The 20,067-nt window shown below is 37.6% G+C and overlaps 1 protein-coding gene and 2 long non-coding RNA genes across 8 annotated transcripts; 2 read left to right on the top strand and 1 right to left on the bottom strand.

Moving 5' to 3' along the window:
* Positions 1–1,011: 1,011 nt before the first annotated feature.
* On the bottom strand, positions 1,012–15,213 carry LOC141623020 (uncharacterized). 6 transcript variants are annotated; one of them, XR_012533170.1, is made up of 5 exons: positions 15,063–15,213; positions 13,143–13,306; positions 12,086–12,427; positions 11,270–11,371; positions 1,012–1,267 (listed from the first exon to the last, which is right to left on the bottom strand). It is a non-coding gene; the product is annotated as an uncharacterized LOC141623020 (long non-coding RNA). The 6 variants fall into 6 exon arrangements; XR_012533167.1 differs by lacking the exon at positions 1,012–1,267 and adding an exon at positions 7,111–7,548; XR_012533168.1 differs by lacking the exon at positions 1,012–1,267 and adding an exon at positions 7,111–7,534.
* LOC141623022 (uncharacterized) lies at positions 1,886–4,259 on the top strand. The gene is made up of 2 exons (XR_012533173.1): positions 1,886–3,252; positions 4,033–4,259. It is a non-coding gene; the product is annotated as an uncharacterized LOC141623022 (long non-coding RNA).
* A 2,035-nt stretch (positions 15,214–17,248) lies between the features above and the next one.
* Positions 17,249–18,268, top strand: LOC141616929 (uncharacterized). The gene has a single exon (XM_074434090.1). The coding sequence runs from the start codon at positions 17,249–17,251 to the stop codon at positions 18,266–18,268; it is 1,020 nt and encodes a 339-aa protein (XP_074290191.1).
* The last annotated feature ends 1,799 nt before the right edge of the window (positions 18,269–20,067 follow it).

The raw sequence follows: 20,067 nt of genomic DNA, 5'->3' as shown, positions 1-20,067 counted from the left end.
TATAATATAGAGTAGGTCGAACCACGTTAAAAATCTCGTGTCTCGTGCCTTCTTTTGTTTTGTTTATTTTTTCCTTTCTCGTTTTATTTAGAATCCTTTTGATACATGCGCTCAGTTACAACAGTATAGCACAACTCTGATTGTTTGAACAGTCTCCGTGAATGTTAATTTCGCCTGTATACTGCTTTTATTATCGAACGTGAACAAACTACTCGCTTTAATTTTTAAAAAGGGTACTTAATTCACCCCCTCCCCCTCTTAAGTACCGGATCAATAAACTCAACACCATGCAAATCAAATTCAAAGTCTCATGACTTGTCAATTGGAGAGCCATTATGTCGTGTTCGATTTTCCCTCGAATCAATCGCGCTCGGGGATAGTAGGCTATCATTAACTCGGTCGCTTTTTCTCCCTGACGCCATGCCGAGTTGGCTCGAGTGGGAGCGGTACAAGTAAGCAATAGGAGCATTGGGTTAGGAAGCACCGTACTGCATGCATAAAGAAAAAATTGGCAAGTAAATTTCGAATTTTGCTCATTTACAAACCTGAAATTCGGCTGTTGTGGGTGATGATTAAGAATAATGACGGGCCGAAAATTCGTGTTTCTTGGCTTGCGAAGTTAGAAGATTGAAGATTGAGGAAGATGAAATTCTATCTTTTGATTATAGAGGTATTTTTGTAGTAGGATTGTATTATTGAATTGGGTGTATATTAAATGTATGAATTTAGACGCTTATTTATAGGGTAAGGTAGTTACCTAAACTAGGATACACAATTTTACCAATTATAAGTTTCCTAATTCAATTAGTATTTGAACTCCCCAATTTTCAATTTTCTCTCCATATATTCAATTCTCCTTGAATTCTACCGCCTCCTTCTCCCACTCCTGCCACCACCTTGCCACTGCCCTTTCCAGCCTCAGCTAACCGCCAACCACTACCTCCTTCCCTCGCTTTCCTTAACCGACGACGCCCACCACATTAATGCCCGACCCGTCAGTTACCACACTGTAAGACAATTATGGAGTACGATGTGGATCAACAAATATAGTTTGCAGCATCAACAGGCTAGTTCGAAAAACTTGCATGTGCAGAGTTCTAATAGTGCCACTGTGCCAATGTAACTAGCAATCTCAGACAAATTATACAATTTAACTAACATAAACATGTTAGGTAAAGAAACACACAATTGAGGCAAGTGCTCTAATCTTGGAACGACATGGTTGTGGCCATCCTAATATGTTCTCCATTGCAGCTCAATCTGAATCCTGCCATTTTTAGAGTCAAAAGATTGTAACTTTGATTGATTCTTCTATTATTGACCACATCTCTAAGACTGATATCAACAATCACGCAAAAGTATGAAATACAATAATGTCAATCGTGTTTAATTGACATAATATAGAGCTATCAAAATAATGTCAACGTCGGCGACGATTGCCATCCCTCACCCCCGATGATGGTTTAAACAACCCCTAATTTAATTAGTGTAAATCAATTCCTTAATTTGATGTAATATAATTAATAAAATTAAGAATTAGAATTATTATTTGCCCAATACGAGAATTAACATCCATAATTGTGTAATTTGAATTTGATTAATATTGTAGATTTGTAATTTGGATTTGATTAATTTTGTAGATTTGATTAATTTTGTGAGTTTTAGATTTGATGAATTAACATCCTTTTTTATTCGCATTTTGAGACGTGCGTTCACCCATGGACGGTTCGAAAGGATGATTCATGTCAGCCGACCCCAAATCATTTTGGGATTAAGGCTCTGATGTTGTTGTTGTTGATTAATTTTGTGAGGGCGAGAATTAGAGAGAATTAGGCAAAGGACGTACTATGGAAACATAATGAAAAAAAGTCCATGAATGAGTAAAAGTTTGTCCATGAAGAATGAGCAACTACGTAATAATATGATTATCTCTGCAAAAACCTTTCTAAAGAGAAAATTAAGAGAAAAAGAAAGGCATTCAAATCTAGATTTGAATATGGAGTTGTTCTTCAATCCAAAGTCCTTTATCGTTAATGATTGACCAACTAACTAATCAATCATAATCTTACTTTCACAAGCTATAAAATCTATGAATATTTACCATGGCAACACAAAAAAACCGAGGTTAAATACAATAATAATGACAACAATAAAGTCGACGTTCCAAAATGATCTAGGTCGGTTAACTTGAATCATCATATCTAGTCATCTAGGCAAAGGGTGATGCCATCATATATTCATATTGCCATGTTAAAGTCAAATACATTAAAGAACAAATAAGTAGAGATGATAATTAACAAAATCAGACTTCCGTATATAATTTAATAAGTTGGAGAGTTGGATATCATCAATATCAGGGACAAGTAAAGGCATCTCCAAGGTCAACCCACTTATTTTCCTGAGCAAAGGATCCCACAGTATTATTCATGGTGCTCTGAACCTTATTCATGCATTTCCGATGACGGATTCTCCGTAGAACAACGTCTTTATCAAGAGATTCTGCTGATACGAGGCGGAGCTGGGTCGATATAGACTTACCATCATCTGCACTATTAACACCATCTACATTATTCTCCCGTCTCTTCAACATGGATTCCGACATTAATAATTAGCTAAAATCTGAAAACGTCTAAATTTTCGTAAACCAGAAAAAATGAGGATGTTGTGAAAGCTGAAATATAACTGAATAAGCTGATAGAATGAGGTAGTTGGAGGGGAGTATAAATAAGGAGGAAGTTGCCAATGGTTTTGTAAGGCAACTGTGGGTAGTGAAGTCATAAATCCAGGGGTAGCTGATTAAAGTGTGATAATAAGTTGTTGGTTTTGGCTAAAGTTCAGGAACTACTTGTGTTGTATTTGCCATTCATCAATTCCCTACACGCAAATGTTACTATGTTTATTTTTGCTGCACTTTTTTAATACTAAGACAAAGATAGTGTTAGTAAAAAACAAAGGTAATGGGACCAGATGGTTTTTGATTTCCTACCATTTTCACCTGTAGATCATGTGTGGGGCTCTACTCCAATAAAATACTCCAACTATCTAGATCGGAAAAGATGGGGAATTGAGTACAAAATAATGACACCAAATAGGCAAATACCACTTTCCTCGATTTGGAGGGAACTCGCTTTGGCTCCCAGATCTCCTTGTTGGTTGCCTTCTTTTGGATCCCGCTTTCCGCTTTCGAGGACGGTCGGTGGTATTTGGGACCCGCTAGATCTGTATTCATCTCGTAGATTAATTCTTTCAGAAGTAAGTAGTCATATCTCTCTCTTTTTGTTGAAGGCTGAGGTTTTACTCTTATTAGATTCAATCACTCCGCCTTATTTGTTTATGATTAACTTCATCGTCCGATTAGCTTTATTTTTTGATCTACCCCTTTCATTCTTAGTGGACACTTGGTTGCTCTCCTACTTAGCCAGGGAGAGCTCTATCCAGAATTGTGTCTACTTTGATGAAAGTGTGGATCAAGAAGCTCTTTCAGTCACAGTTTCTTCAGCTCTTTTTCTAGTATTAGAACTTATTCGTCATAACGATTTGTTCCGGGTGTGCAATAGCTGTTGTCCGAGTCTTGACTTCAAGTTGTCAATTTTGTATTCTATGTATTTCGTTTTGCCTCTTGGTTTTGGCAGATTTTTAATCTGTAACTTTTACTTTTGTAAAAGTTTCGAGGGGAAGAGGCTTTGCATTATGGAGGATGATTTTTATCTCTTTGATAATTTTGTGTATTATTGTGCCCAAGTCTTACCAATCTTTATCTTTTTTGATGAGTTTTGTGACTGTCAAATTTCCTTTGCTTATTGCCAGTCTGAAAGTTTTTGGAGTAGAAGCCAATTTACTTGTAGTTTGGTTAGATTTCATTATGAAATCTAGTGTTTGCCTTCATCGTTCCGATGCGGCTTGGGAATTTCACAAACTTTGTGTTGGACAGACTCTCAGCAAGGATAGTGTATTTTTCTTTTCTTGCAGCCAAGTCCTCTTTGGATTTAACTTAGCATTTTTCATCTTCATTGGTGTTTGTAACCTTTGCAGGCCCTTTGCCGATGTACCAAGATTTTGTCTTGAAAACTTGTTTAGTGGTATATATGATCAATTTATTGGTTGTATTAGACTTAATTGGGACAATGATGAAACATTTAGAAGCATGGATTGGGGTCTTGTCTTCTCAATTAGAACCAATTATATCGTCTCAGTGTATTTTCCATGAATATTGCCTTTTGGAATGTTAGGGGTACTAAAAGAAAGAATTTTGCCGAGGAGCTTAATTTCTTTAGCTCGTCCAATGGTATTAAAATATTAGCTATTTGTGATACGAAATCAACATCTAAGCCCGAACCTTATACGACTGCCAGTTTTGGCTTTAATAACTGCGATTTTATTCCGAGTATTGGGTTATCGGGCGGTATTTGGTTATTTTGGAAAGAGTCTATTTCCATGACTTTTTCGATAAATGTCCTTTTTAAGTCAATTAGATTCATTGCTTGTGAAGTATGTGACTTACAGAATAACTTGGCTTTTTGCCTTATCTTTGTTTATGCTCCCGCTCAACCGTCTGAAAAGGCGGAATTTTGGAGTGAGTTGGAAAATTTTATCCTAAACCTTGGGTTGCCTTTCTTATTACTAGGAGATCTCAACGAGATTAAAAGTCCTAGTGAAAAAGAAGGTGGTGCAAAAGTTACCAATGCGCGTTGTGTGAGACTAAATAAGTTCTTAAACAATACAAATTGTGTAGACCTCCCCTTTTCCGTTAATTTTTTACTTGGAGAAAAAAGAAAAATGGCTCTGAAAATGTTTTTGAAATTCTAGATAGAGCCTTAGCCTCTCCAAATTGGATTAGTAGTTATCCAAACTTTCAATTTGTGCACCATGCTTTCACTAGCTCCGACCATTGTCCTATATCCGTAAAATTTCATGAGCAAGCTCATAAAAAAGCGCCTCCGTTTCGTTTTGAACTCATGTGGACTCTTCGAAATGACTTCACTAAGATGGTTAAAAGTAGTTGGCGACTGGTTTGCGGATCTTATATGTTCTGTCTCTCTCAAAAATGCAAATTACTAAAGCAAAAAGCTAAGAAATGGAATCAATCTACCTTTGGAAATATTTTTAGACAACTTTCAATTGCTGAAAAAAAGTTAGAGATTATTCAAAACCAACTTGGTTCTTCTCATATTGCCCATTTAGAAAACGCACAGTTGAGATGGCTAAAAAAGCGTGATGCACTTCTTGACTATAAACGTGTCTATTGGCAACAAAAATCTCGTATAACCAAAGCAAATTTTGGAGATAATAATACCAAGTTTTTTCAAAATTATGTCACGATTAGACGTAGTAGAAATGGTATTAAGCAGTTTATTAATAAGAATGGTGCTTGTATTACTGATCAAGAACTTATTAAACAAGAAATTTCTGACGAGTTTACACTTAGGTTTACAAAAAATCAACTTTGCAATTTCGATAAGAATGAGGATTTTAAGTCTATTAGTGGCTTAATTACAGATGAAGATAACATATTTCTTACAGGTAATATCAGTATGGAAGAGGTTAAACAAACTGTGTTTAGTTTAGCCGCAGATAAATGCCCAGGTCCCGATGGGTTTCCTGCAGAGTTTTTTCAAAAATACTGGGATATTGTAGGAAATTCCGTCACTAAAGCTGTTTTAGCTTTTTTCCATTCTGAGAAATTACTAAAAGAAATGAATCATACATTCATAGCATTGATTCCTAAAATTGAAAATCCTCAAACAGCAAACCATTTTCGCCCGATTAGTCTTTGTTCAACAATTTATAAAATTATTGCAAAAATCTTGGCTAATCGTCTTCGAAGTGTCTTGCATAAGATTATACACCCGTTTCAAGGTGCTTTTACGCCTAATCGCTTCATTCAAGATAATATTCTTTTAGCACACGAGATTTTTAACTCGTTTAAACGTAAAAAAGGCAAAGGAGGTTGGATTGCAATCAAACTTGATATGGAGAAAGCATACGACAGATTAGAATGGAATTTTATCGAGGAAACTTTTAAGCAAATGGGTTTTAATGCTAAGTGGATTTCATGGATTATGGCATGTATAAACACTGTTTCTTACTCAGTGTTAGTAAATGGAACACCGGGAGACGTTTTTAAACCCACTAGAGGTATTCGACAAGGAGACCCACTTTCGCCATATATTTTTATTATGTGCGCCGAGATTTTAGCAAGATCTCTGCAAAAAAATAGTGATGTTAGCTCTAGTGATATTGGTATTAGAATTGGATCCGGGGTGGAGAAAATTTCGTTTCTCACTTTTGCGGATGACACTATCATTTTCGCTAAAACCTCTAACCGGAGTTGTAGAACTATTAAGTCTATTTTAGATAAATTTTGCACGATTTCCGGACAATTTGTTAATTTTGACAAATCCACTTTTCAATGCACTAGAAATATTGAGCGTTCTCTTCGTGAATCCTTTAAAGGCATTCTTCATATGAACGAGGAAGCCCATTTGGGTAAGTATTTAGGATGTCCTATAATTGATAGTAGAGTGACCAAAAATACTTTCGAGAACATTATTCAATCTTCTTGCACGCAATTATCGAAATGGAAAGCGAATTCTCTATCTCAAGCAGGTAGACTAGTTCTTGTCAATGCTAATTTAGCCGCGAAGGGAACTTTTCAGATGCAAAGCTTCCTCCTCCCTTCATCGATCCATAATAGATTAGATAAAATTAATAGAGACTTTCTTTGGAATAAGAATCCTTTCCAGCATTCTCCTAATTTGGTTGGTTGGCATAAAGTTTGTTTACCAAAGTCGGTTGGTGGTTTATGAATTAAATCTTCTGAAGCAGCTAATAAAGCTCTTCAAATGAAACTTTTATGGAAAATTCTTATGGATAAGGAAAGTATATGGGTCAAAGTGGTATCTAAAAAATATTTGAGAAATTGTTCACTCTTTGATCATAAGCCTAATTCAGCCTCTTCTTGGCAATGGCGTAAACTTATGAGTCTTCGGACTCTATTTAGAAAAGGACAGAGATGGCAGGTAGGTAATGGTAACAACATTAAATTTTGGTCTGATAATTGGGTTTTTCACACCCACTTACAAGCACTATGGTTGATGATGATAGTAACCGTGATCGTAATCTTTTGGTTAAGGATTCATAACCTCAGACAAGCAATGAGATGTTTGTAAATTATCCAATTTAGTGAATAACGATATTGTTAATCAGATTACTAACATTCCAGTGCCACATAATGATATTCCAGATACCCTCATTTGGAGGTTGTCCGTAGATGGAAATTTCTCTACCAAAACAGCAACTTGGTTAGCACAAAGTTTGTTCGATCAAGCTCTTGACAAATGCGAATTTCAGTGGATTTGGAAATTAAATATTCCTCCTAAATTGAAATTTTTTCTTTGGAAAGCCTGCGTTGACGGCCTTCCAACGAAAAGTAGACTTCTCAAGAGTCATATTGATGTCCCACCTCATTGTGTTCTGTGCAACAATCCTATTGAAAACAAAGATCATTTCTTTTACGAATGTCCCTTGATTGGGCCTGTCATCCAAGACCTGAACATTATTAGTTTCAACGAGTTTCTGTCAAATTATGATACTATTACAAATCAAAGTTTTCTAACAAAACTTAATTATCTAAAGGATTTAATTCTAAAAGATGACTTTATAAAGATTATTTTTATTTGGTGGAATGCATGGTTCCATAGAAATGATATTATCTTTAATAATGTTAATTTAAGTATCAGCAAACTTATTACTTTATGTAATAATAGCACTAAGACATGGAATGTGACTAGATTTAAGGATCTCAACAATCCCGAGGTAGAAGAGTCAGTTAGAAACAATTCTAATAAGGAAGAGATTTGGTGGGATAAACCTACAAACGGTTTCCTAAAGCTAAATTTTGACGGATCGAGAATAGAAGGTAACAAAGTTGCTTTAGGATATTCTATAAGAGATCGGAATGGTAAAGTCGTTTTGTTGGGAGCAAAAAAGTGCGGATCCAATAGTATCCTTGTTGCGGAAGCACTTGCTTTAAAAGAAGGTATTTTAGGAGCTAAATACTTAGGAATCTCAAAGTTAATTGTGGAGGGTGATAACTTATGTGTTATTAACTCGATTCGAGGTACTTGGCAAATTTCGTGGGAAATTTCTAGCATTATCAAGGATGTGAAATTATACCTTCATTTTTTCGATGAATTGATAGTTAAACATTGCTTTCGTGAAACCAACAAGGCTGCTGACTTCATGGCTTCTGTTGGACATTCATGTCCAACTCTTTCGAGGTGGTTTGATAGCCGGTGGCTTCAACTTACCTCCCTCATTCGAAAGGATGAGATAGGTTGGTCCTACCCTAGAGGATCAACCTAGTTTTCTTACCTAATAAAAAAAAAAAAAATAGGCAAATACCACGATATTACCCGGCTTAGAACGCTCCCATACGGCAGGTAAAGGAGATTGGGTGTACTAAAAACGTGGTTGTTTCCAGATGATCCATGATAAAAAAAATGCACTAAGAATTACATAGACTAGCTTCTACTTCATGCTATAGCAGTCAACTTCACAAGATGACTCGGGTCACTCGGGTCGGTTACGGGTCGAGTCGAAGCGGTTCAGGTCATATCGGGTTCGGGTTGTGCCGAGTTAGTGGCGGGTCGGGTCGGTTACGATTCACGTCGGGTCATCTTCGGGTCGGGTCATCGGCGGGTGGCAAGTTGGGTCGGGTCAGATTATAAGCATATATTTTCTCTTACATATTTAGTTTTAGATGGTTAATTTTATGTTTAAACAACGTGTAGGCTAGGTTGTGCCAAAACGGACACGGACACGGACACTGACACGACACGAGCACGTGACACGGCATCCCATGAAATTAAGGACACGGGACACGTCATTTAAATTTAATAAAATATATATATTATAGTTATATATGTGTGATTTTATTTTTGAAAAAGTATTGAATATTAAATTTTAATAAGTGAAAGTAAAACTTACGTTAATTATAACTCATTCTCATTTCCAAAACCAAAAACCAACTTATAATCAATCTATTTCGACATCTCATTACTAGTCTAAAGAACATCATTTGTCTCCAATTCAACTTATTTCCCCACCAAATTCAACCATATAACAATTCTCGCTATTTACCTTAAATTCAACTTGATTCCGTTTGGAGGTGTGTCCAAATACCATGGACACGGCTCAAAATACCATGGACACGTGTCGGACACGTGCCCAAATAAAAGATGAAAGTTAGACACGGCTTTACAAGTGTCCGACACGTTTTGACGTGTGTCCGACGAGTGTCGTGTCCGACACGGGAACGCCGATTAGGAGGAGTGTCCGTGCAACCTAGCGTGTAGGTGTATTAATTGTAATTTTAAGTGAAAACAATTAAGATTAATGTCAATTTGGTCTTATTTTCACCATTATTAAGCTAATTCATTATCGGGTCATCTATCGGGTTGAGTCAATATCGGGTCACGGGTCAGGTCTGGTCGGTTGAGGTCGGGTTCGGGTTGGAAAAAATAAGGATGTTATCGGTTATCGGGTCGGGCTTGGTCGGTTCGGTTCGGTTCGGTTTCGGGTTGTACCGGGTCGGGTTTCGGGCGGGTCGGGTCGGGTCAGCTTTTGTCAGCTCTACCTATAATATATATGAAGTAGAAAAAAGAAAATGTATTTGAAATTTAGAATTCACGTCAGATAGTATTACTGGAGCCCTGGAGGAATACTAATGAAAAATTTCAATGGAACTAAGAAATAAGTGAAAATAAATTTCTAAATCTTTTGCTTGCAGAGTTCCAGTAACACCGCTTCACAACAAAGTTGACTACCCATCTATTTCGGTCAATTGTTTTAACTTTTCTATTTTAGGGTACCTCAAAACACTTTTTACCTTTCCAATGAGGGAAAGCTATGGGATCACTAGTACCATGGATACTAGATTCGCTCGGGTGCCCTAAGAATAGCAAATCGTTAAGAGTGACTTCTATCATGTCGCTTACTGAAAATATATATATCACACATCCTATATAAGCGAACCCCGAATAAGTAAGGGTGTATTCATAGTGAATCTAGTAACCATACTAGGACCGAGAGTCTGGGTTCCAAAAGGATCGTTAGATTTTCGTACTCCATACGTAAGCATACAAAAGTTTGGCACTACTAAATTGAAAATCACCAACAAAATTATTCTATCCAATCATAGGGAGCACTATGTAGGACCTAGGAAACAAAAATAGTGCGGATTATTTTCTTATGAAATTAACTACAATTCGGTTTAGTATGAAACTAAATATTACCCTCTGTGACTTTCAGGAAGTTTTTGCTTAACTGGAGTCGAAAAGGAAACTATTTAACAAAATGGGGTTGATTTCAAACTAATTACCAAAAATGGGTCGACGTCATCAACATTCTTTTTTGTTTTAAAAAAATGACTCCTCGCTGTACCAGACAGCGACTTGCCAAAAATTTCCAAAAATGGTTGTACTTATCGCTGTCCCAGAGAGCGACTTACAAAAAATAGTAAAAAAAAAACGATTGTACTCTAACTGAGTAGTATTCAGTGCATCTTCTTCCTCATAATCCCAAACTGTAGTATGTACGATACACGTTCACACCCCCACAAACACCCAAGTGACCCAACCTCCTTAAATCCACGGTTGTGGTGGTTCTCTATTGTCCTTGTTCGAGCTCGAGAGCTACGATAGTGGCAGCGATGGTGAGTTAATGAAGGGAAGGAGGCTTGTTCCTGAGGTGAAGAGGAAGGTGACGAAGAACTAAACAAAATCAAGGAGATCTTTACTGATTGATGAACCTCCTTAATTAGATCCACGGTTGTGGTGGTTCTCTAACGTGCTTAGTATTGATTGATGAATCAAGGAAAATACCAGCTCTACTCTTTACTCGGGTCGCCATTGTTGAATAACGGGAACTTTGGGTTTGAGATCTTTCCCAGATTATTAAATCCCTATTTTAATGGATGATGGAAAAGAGGGAAGGAGGGGATTGCTTAATGTGAAGGAGGAATTGAACTGCTATAATGTTCAGAGGCAAGTAAAGAAGCCATTCCAGTGGGATTATATCTGATTTCAATATCAAAATGAGATTCGGATGATCTAAATAAATTATGAATCAACCCGCAAATATCAGTTCAGCTATTGAAGTTTACTTAATTTGGCGCAACCAAATTTAAGCAATAAAGAACCCAGCCATTACGCTATCGAAATTCGTCAGCATAAGGGTCATCAAAGTGAAAAGAAGCTTGAATACGTACCTCATCAATCCAGACGTTCGATCATCTACTCAGGACTCCATCCAAGATTGTTGTTCCATGAAATGGTGACTCCATGGTGAAATGAAACATTCAAGGGTAGACCTGTAAACCAGTGGCCATATAATGAAGGCTTATATGCCAGTTAAAAAACAGTCTTTTCGACATCAACTATAACAGGAAAAGCATTAAAAGAGTTCTACAAAACTGTATATACGCATTTTGGAGATAACACTGAATATTTCTGCTTTTACAGAAATCTGGCAGTGGAAATACTACTGTGTCTTCAAGACAGCAAACAAGCAGGATTCTTTCAAGTTTTTGACTAATTTGTCATTTTTCAGTTTCTTACAAAAAGGCGCATTAGCATTAGCCATTTATGCAGGAAAGAGGTCGGAGGTATATTAAAAACTCAATCAGAAAAACGAGAGCAGGAAGTTTGTAAATTATTTCAAACAATTCCAACAAAAATGAGGAAGACCAAAGATAGGAACCATGGATTCCATTGGGCATTGCCATATATCAACAACAATTTTCAAGGAGATAGTTTGCACTTTGCGGCTTCATTTATATATGGGTTCTCAAATGAATTCATTCAAAAAATTGAAATGAACGATGTTTTTATGTTACGCAGCTCTTGCACTTTTCAACAAATGTGTTTATTATTTCGCGAGTGTGTGCGGAACATTGTCTCACATAGGTAAGCAGTTGGGGTGATGAGAATTGTTTATAAGTTAGTGACAAGAAAAACAATACATATGACAGAATTACAAAACATAATTATCTATTGCCACGACAACTATACGAAAGGGATAATACCTCCAGCAGTTCCATGACTATTATTTCTCTGAAGTCGGAAACTGAAGGTGTTTGTGACTTGATTAAGACATCAACCTCAACTTGCTGGTTCAACTGAAAGAGATACCAGTCATACCACAAGGTCGTAAGGAGTGTTAATATTCAGAAAAAGCATCAACCAGACCATCCCAACCAGTGCATTGTCAGAGGAAGTTGTCATTGAACAATAAAATTGTCTCTGCATCTACACATTTACTTTCTGTGATCTTTGAAGTACACAACCCATGAATGGATTTTCTCATGATTGTTGGTTTCAGCAGCAGTGGTTCGCTGATTCTCACTTTTTTTATTATTATATCACCCCTAGAAGTCACAGTAATCAAGCATCATAATCAAGAACAAGAATGTAAATTTAGCATGTCCAGGAATCTTCCATAATGCAGGATATAACAAGAGATTATTACGCAGCCGAAGATAAAAATAAGCAAAGAACGCTGGGTAAACTACAATTGCGAGAAAGCATGAAGAACCAACAACTAATAGTGTCAACACTCTCAACCAGAAAAGATATGTGGGTGAAGAAGAGTTCCAATTCATGTAAATTCACAAATGAGTGTTCCACACTGAAGATATAGTAGAGAACTGATCACTTAAAAAGGTCTAAGAGCTACTCCTTTGCCAATTGGTTTTAGACGAAACAATCTTGGGGTTTATAAGTGGACTCTCTCTCTCTCTTCCCTGTGAGTGCAGCTTATGCCCATGTCGTGGCTTAAATATGTCTGAGCCAAGTGAATAGTTTCACAGATTCTAGCTACTTTATCTGTCGTTTTAATGCGAATGACAAGTGATACATGCAAACTCAGCAACAACGTATTTTTCTCAACCACATCTACCAATGGACAAGTCGCAAGTTGTTCGTGCAGTTTTGTTTTGGGGTAGTCAAAATGATGGGCAGTTCTCTATATTTTCCTTTCCTGACAGGATACACATAAAACGACATATAAAGGAGTATTCTGATAAGGTACATTCAATTCCAGACAAACCACAGATAAATAGGCAATGAGACCTCATAACTAACCACTAAACCATATATCCCTGCCGGCTACCTACTGTAACCACGTTAGCCCCCAGCTCTTCCTCCATAATCACCATCCTCACAGTACCAGCAAGTCCCTTCCTGTGACCCCCACCTCGACTATCTCTATTGCTGCTCAAGCCTCTCATCGATCACCACCACTTATTCTATATAGAAAAAAAATCAAGGATGGTAAATAAACATATTCCGATTCTATGAAATAATTTAGAAGACTATCATTATTTCAGAGTATTCCCACGTTAATTTCATGACACCTCAATAATTATTAAGCATAAGTCTATAAGCGAGCTAAATTATAAGATGAGAAATCATTAGGTACACCGGATGTACCACGTTATCAAACACCTAGCCAATGGAACTATTAAAATTAACAACATTTTCCATAGATAACAAAGTAGAATCTAAATAGAATAAAATATAAAGGTTTCCCATTGGTTGGGGAAGACTATACTAGGCAAAACAATGCCTGGCCTGAATAACCCAACCCATACCCGACTCGCACTGGAACATTGGACCCCGTTTATTGACCTCAATGTTTATTGGCGGACTTCATAATGTGGACAAGGAGTGGCTATCACAAGACACTCATGGGCGGAGTGCCGGAGTCCATAATGAGGACACTAAATCATAAGTGTGAAGAATGCTTCAATCCAAATTGATGTATCAAATGTAAGTCATTAACAAACTACGAGAGAGTTTATCATTATACTACTTCCCGGTGACGGAGGGAGTATAAAACATACGTTATTCTATCACTTCCCAATTGATTTAGGGTGTGTTTGGATTGAGGGATTTGGAGGAAAAGAAGGGGAGGGAGAGTATGGGATTTAAAATCCCTTGTTTGGATAGCAAATAATGAAGGGGGAAGGATTTGGAGGGATCCATTTTCCCTCCTTCAAGGCAAATCAAAATCTCTCCACAATAGGCAAAACTTGGAGAGAAATTGTATCCAAACACCCACACCCCATTTGCCCTCCCCTTCCCTTCCCTTCCCTCCTTTTCTCCTCCCTCTTTCCCCCTCCCCTTCCTTTCCCTCCACTTTTGCTATCCAAACATACTCTTAGGGTGTGTTTGGATTGAGTGATTTGGAGGCAAAAGAAAGGAGGGAGAGTAGGGGATTTAAAATCCCTTGTTTGGATAGCTAATAAGGGTATAGGGAAATGAAGGAGGGGAGGATTTGGAGGGGTCCATTTTCCCTCCTCTAAGTCAAAATCTCTCCACAATAGGCAAGATTTGGAAGGAAATTGTATCCAAACACTCACACCCCATTTGCCCTCCCCTTCCCTTCCCTCCCTTTCTCTTCCCTCCTTCCCCCTTCCCTCCCTTTCTCTCCCCTCCTTCCCCCTCCCCTCCCTTTCCCTCCACTTCTGCTATCCAAACACACCCTTAGAGACTGAAACTCCATTTTGGTTAATAAAGTCGACTTTCTCATCCTTGTGACACGGTCGCCATAAATTCAACAATAGGGTAATTCAACATAAAATTACGGAAGAACTAATAACACATATAGAATAACTGTCGATGATAACAAGATTTTTCATAATAGCATAAACACCACAGTGTGATGCAGTGTCCACAATATGGGCTCCGCCCATGAGTGTCTTGTGATAGCCATTGCCCGTCGCAAGTCCGGATAAAAAGAGTAAGCTTGTGGCGGCCAACCTAAAAATTCCCCTCATACTTTATAGACATGAATCAAAATTCGAATTTCGTTGTTATAGTTAACACAATAAATAATTTGGATGTCACATAAAGGACAAATAATACCTTCAATTAGCGTAATTGAAACTATTGCGGGGTATTACTAAATTAAATTAAAACTAGAATTACACAACAATTTACTGAAACACACAAATCAAGCAAACACTAGAAAATTGCATGAAAAAAAAAAAAAAAACGTACCAGGAAAAATACTGAATGCTGCTGTTCCTGTTATTAGCCTTCCTTCAGCGCAAAAATGGATGGGTTTCATACTTTCATGATTCTTGTTGCTTTTGCCCTGTCCTTTGTTTTGGGCTTGGGTGGCCCCAACTATATAATCATGAGTTTATTTCAGCTTGTTTAGTATTTGCCCATATGGATACGGTATACCTGGGAAACGGATTAACTAGGTCAAGTTCGGGGCGGTCAATCTCAGTTTGCAAGGGATCAGATCAAGTAGAGTCGGGCCGAATTGTTTTCGGTTATAATAATCAAATGCAACAATAGTCATTCGGTCGGATTAATATTGGGTTGGGTAAATTCGAGTTCAGGTAGAGTACGGATCATGATTTTGGGCGTCAGGGCAAGTTATTTGGGTCGGGTCATTCAGGTCGACTCAATTTTGTCATGTTTATTATATGTAGGGACTAGGGCGGTCGGTTGAGTGTTACATTTAGAGCTGACAAGTCTGACCCGACCCGACAGGACCTGAAAATATTGCGCCCGAAACCGACCCGACCCGACCCAATGACGACCTGTAACCCGAAACGACCCAATTATCAGTGACACGAACCTGACCCAGACCCGACCCGATATTAACCCGACTCGATGCTGACCCGATTAAATTGATGACCCGACAATTATTAAGCTCAATTTTGATCAAAATGAAAGTGATTTTGTGTTTAGATTGATATGTTTGACTTAGTATGAAGTAATTAAACCAAATAATAGGTTAAAAACTAAATTTAATGGTAAAAAATTATAGTAATGCGATTAAGTTACCGCACCCGATAATGACCCGACCCGACCCGATACATCATTTGACCCAAAATGACCCGACCTGATAACGACCCGAACCTGACCCGACTCGATCCGAAAGGGTATGCTGACCCAATACGACTCGAACCTAATATGACCCGACTCGATGTGACCCGACCCAAACCCAACCCGACTGACCCAATTACCACCTCTAGTTACATTTAATTCACCCTAGTTGGAGCAAATAAGGTAACGGTGCTTATTGGACTGGTCCTAGATCCGACCCGACCAAACTAGGTGGATCGAAGACCTGAGCAAAATTACATTTGATCCGGTTTAAGTCGGACCGAATATAGAAGTGGATAGGACTAGATTAGGCCAAATGGACTAATAAATGTATTATTATTATTATTATTCAAAATGTTGAATAAACAATAATGTACATGATATTATAAATTTGCGGTCCATTCAATTTGGTTCATGACCAGACTAAACACCAAAATAACCTAAATTGTTCAACCGTTGGTCGGACCAAATAAATTATGAGCTGGTCGGACCAAATTGTACAGTTCAGTCTAGTCTTTGATCCGGGCCATTGAGGGGGAACAACCATAGGATATGGCAGGGTTTTAATAAGGGGGTAAATGGGTAATGTACCAAAAGTGTGGGTACGAGGATTGACTATCGAATATGCATCCCACGTAAAGTGGATTATACATCTGATGTAGTATTGGTATAGTTTTTGAGCATTAAGATAAAGTTTTTGAGTTTTAATTTAAAATTTTTGAGTTTTATTATAAAAATTTTGAGTTCAATTACTTAAACATTAATCTCAAAAAGTAACTCAAAAAAATTACATATAAGCTCATAAAAGACATTAAGTATGAGGTCGTACATCTGATGTACAATCATTTTTCTCCTGAATCAGGTGGATTTTACATCATACATGCTTATTTAGAGTTTTTTTTTTCCTAAAAAAGCTTATCTTTATTTAGAAGTTTAGTGTAAAGTCGATGAGTGTTGAGTGACTCATTGACTTTGTAAAAATTATTTGCGTAATTCAACGATTTTGAACTGAAACTGAAAAATAAACGAAAATTGAGTGACACATTTCTAATAATTGATTTCAACACTGCTGCATTTGATTTTTTATTTTTCTTTTATTTTTAGTCTTATTTGGAATTATCATTTTTTTCTTCTTCTAGATAGGTGAGTTGCTCACATTATTTATTTTTATAAGGTTAATAAAGTTGATGGTTTTATGATCAATCAAACACATTTGTTGAAACTAAGTGTAATGTTAGTTGTATTTCTCCTTTGTTTAGGCATTTTGGTTTCCATAATAATGTAGGCATAGATGCCAATGGAAACTCGGGGGGCTTTGGGTATGATGGAGGAAAGAGGCGAAGATGCGCCACATTTTGACTTGTAATAATTTTATCGTTTTATTAGTCGAAAAATGTAATGGTCGTTTATGGTACTTGGTGCTTTTTTATGGTGCCCCATCCTTTCATTTGCGACAGCCGGTCCTTGATGATTTGGAGGAATGTTTGTCTACTCTTGTACATCCATTCCTTATTTTGGGAGATTTTAATCAAGTCGAGTTTGGAAGTGATAAACTAAGTTTGAATACAAGATCGATCAGTGGGGCAGTGGAGTTCAATCATTGGAAAATTAATAATCAATTGGTGGACATTCCATTTAAAGGGCCACGATTCACTTGGTGTAATAATCGTAAAGGTTCTAAGCGAGTATACGAGAGGCTTGATAGAGCGCTTGGTTCCAAGGATTGGCTTATGCTGTTCCCGGAGACGGGAATTAAACATTATCCTATACAAATATCGGATCATGCGCCAATTGAATTGGATTTGCACCTCACACGAAATAAAAGTAACAAGCCTTATAAAGTGGATGCATGGGTCTTAGAGTATGATGAGTGTATTTGTATTATTCAAGATGTTTGGAAGCGTCATGTTCGGGGATCGCCGGCATTCAAAGTCGCAAGAATACTTTCTATGGTACGACAAGAAGTACGACACTGGGCTTTGGATAAGACGCTAGAGTGGCATCAGAAATGGGACAATTTTGATTTAGAACTGGAAAAGGGTATGGATGCTGCAATTAACGATGGTGATGATGCTGTGTATACAAGGGCCAATGATAATGTGCGTGAGTTCGCAAAGGCCGCTGCGGTTTTTTGGCGCCAAAGGGTTAAATTAAAATGGATGATTGAAGGGGATACTTGTACAAAGTACTTTTTCAATTGGGTCAAAGGAAGAGCGGGTCGAAATTTTATTCTAGGGATCAAGAATGGTAATGAGAGTTGGATTTATGAACCGGACCTTGATGGGGATATGTTCCATGAATCGTTCTATAATTTATTTAATCCGCCTAACGATACTGATGAAGACTATATAGGGTCACTTTAATGGAGGAAGTTTTAACGGGGCTAAGTAAGAAAGTTAATAGTGATGATTGTGATACGTTAAGTCGGCCTTTCACGGCTCAAGAGGTGCGAACGGCTGTGTTCCAAATGGGTGCGCTTAAATCACCGGGACCGGATGGAATACCTGCAATCTTTTATCAAAAATGTTGGTATTTTATTAAAAAGGATGTCACAACGGCGGTTCTGTCAGTCCTAAATTCGGGGTTGGTTCTCAAGGAACATAATAGGACATTCATTACCTTAATTCCTAAGAGTGATAACCCGGAGAAAGTGGGTGATTATCGACCGATAAGTTTGTGTAATGTTTTCATGCATATTGCCTCTAAGTGTATCACAAACAGAATGGCGTAGGTGATGTCTTATTTAGTTGGGGATTTCCAAAATGCCTTTATTCCGGGAAGACAAATATCGGATAATATTCTGTTGGCAAATAAAGCTCTTCATAAAATCAATTCACACAAGAAAGGAAAGTCTGGTCGGTACGCGTTTAAAGCTGATATGAGTAAAGCTTATGATCGCGTAAGTTGGGATTTTTTGCGTGCTGTGCTTTATAAGTTTGGGGTGTCGGAACGGTTGATTTTATTAATCATGAATTGTGTTACAACAGTCTCGTATCAGGTCCTATTTAATGAAGCGCCTTTAAGGCTGTTTCAACCGATATGTGGCTTAAGGCAGGGTGATCCGCTTTCCCCTTATCTTTTCGTTTTATGCATGGAGGTGTTATCCTGTAATGTGCTTAAAGCACAACAACGTGGCTCTTTGAAAGGGATTACATTGTGCCGTGGGGAGGAGGCATTGTCTCACTTGTTCTTTGCGGATGATGCGGTTTTCTCTATAAATGATAGAAAAAAATCTACGAATTATTTTGAAGAAGTTTTGCAAGGTGTCCGGCCAAGTAATGAATGAAGATAAATCGGGAATTCTTTTTAGTCCTAGTACTACCCTTGCTCAGGCACGTTGTGTAATAATCCGTATTTATGAGTCTCTGGGTACTCTATCGAGTAGGCCTTACTCTGTCGAGTAAGAGTGAGTTGCGTTTTAAAATAGTTTCTGACCTGTTGGGTACTCGATCGAGTACCGTTGATACTCGATCGAGTAAGGGGGCACTCGATCGAGTACCTCAGCTACTCGATCGAGTAGCCGGTTTACGGGGGATGTTTTGTCGGGTTTTGTTAAATGATGCGAGATAAGTATAAAAGGTTGTCCGTCACTTTTCTTAGTTTCTTTTATCTTTTCTAAAACCTAAATGAGGAGAAAAGGAGTTACGTAGTTTGTCTGTCATCGCATCATTAGCAAATCCCGGAGCTAGAGGTGTCGGATTTCACCGTTCTTTGCATCTTTGTGATGTTGGGGCTGGTGTCCTTTACAGTTAGTGCAAGGACTTACAAATCTCTAAAAGGATCAAAGGGCATACTTTTGGTATTATTATCAGTTGATCCACGTTTATCAATAACGGTTGGCTTGCTAGATAAGTTTGACGTTATTGTCATACAGATGGCGGTGATCAACTGGTCCCTAAAAGTCACACCTATAGGATACGTTTGAGAGATGTGACAGTATGAAAATACAGTCATGTTGATGCCTAATATGACTAACCAGTTAGTCAGAGTTATTGACTAGTAATTAGTCAAACGCGATGTTGAGATAATTATTTAATACGGATTAAATAATCATGGCGAAAACGAATTAAGCGGTTAATTTGTAAATTGAATATAAGCAACTATATTTAATTAATGTATATTGAATCAATCAATTATACAATATTGTCTTTGTCGGACACGT

The sequence above is a fragment of the Silene latifolia genome, chromosome X (assembly GCF_048544455.1).
Source record: "Silene latifolia isolate original U9 population chromosome X, ASM4854445v1, whole genome shotgun sequence".
NCBI classification, from domain to species: domain Eukaryota; kingdom Viridiplantae; phylum Streptophyta; class Magnoliopsida; order Caryophyllales; family Caryophyllaceae; genus Silene; species Silene latifolia.
This window is presented reverse-complemented; position numbering and strand designations above follow the sequence as displayed.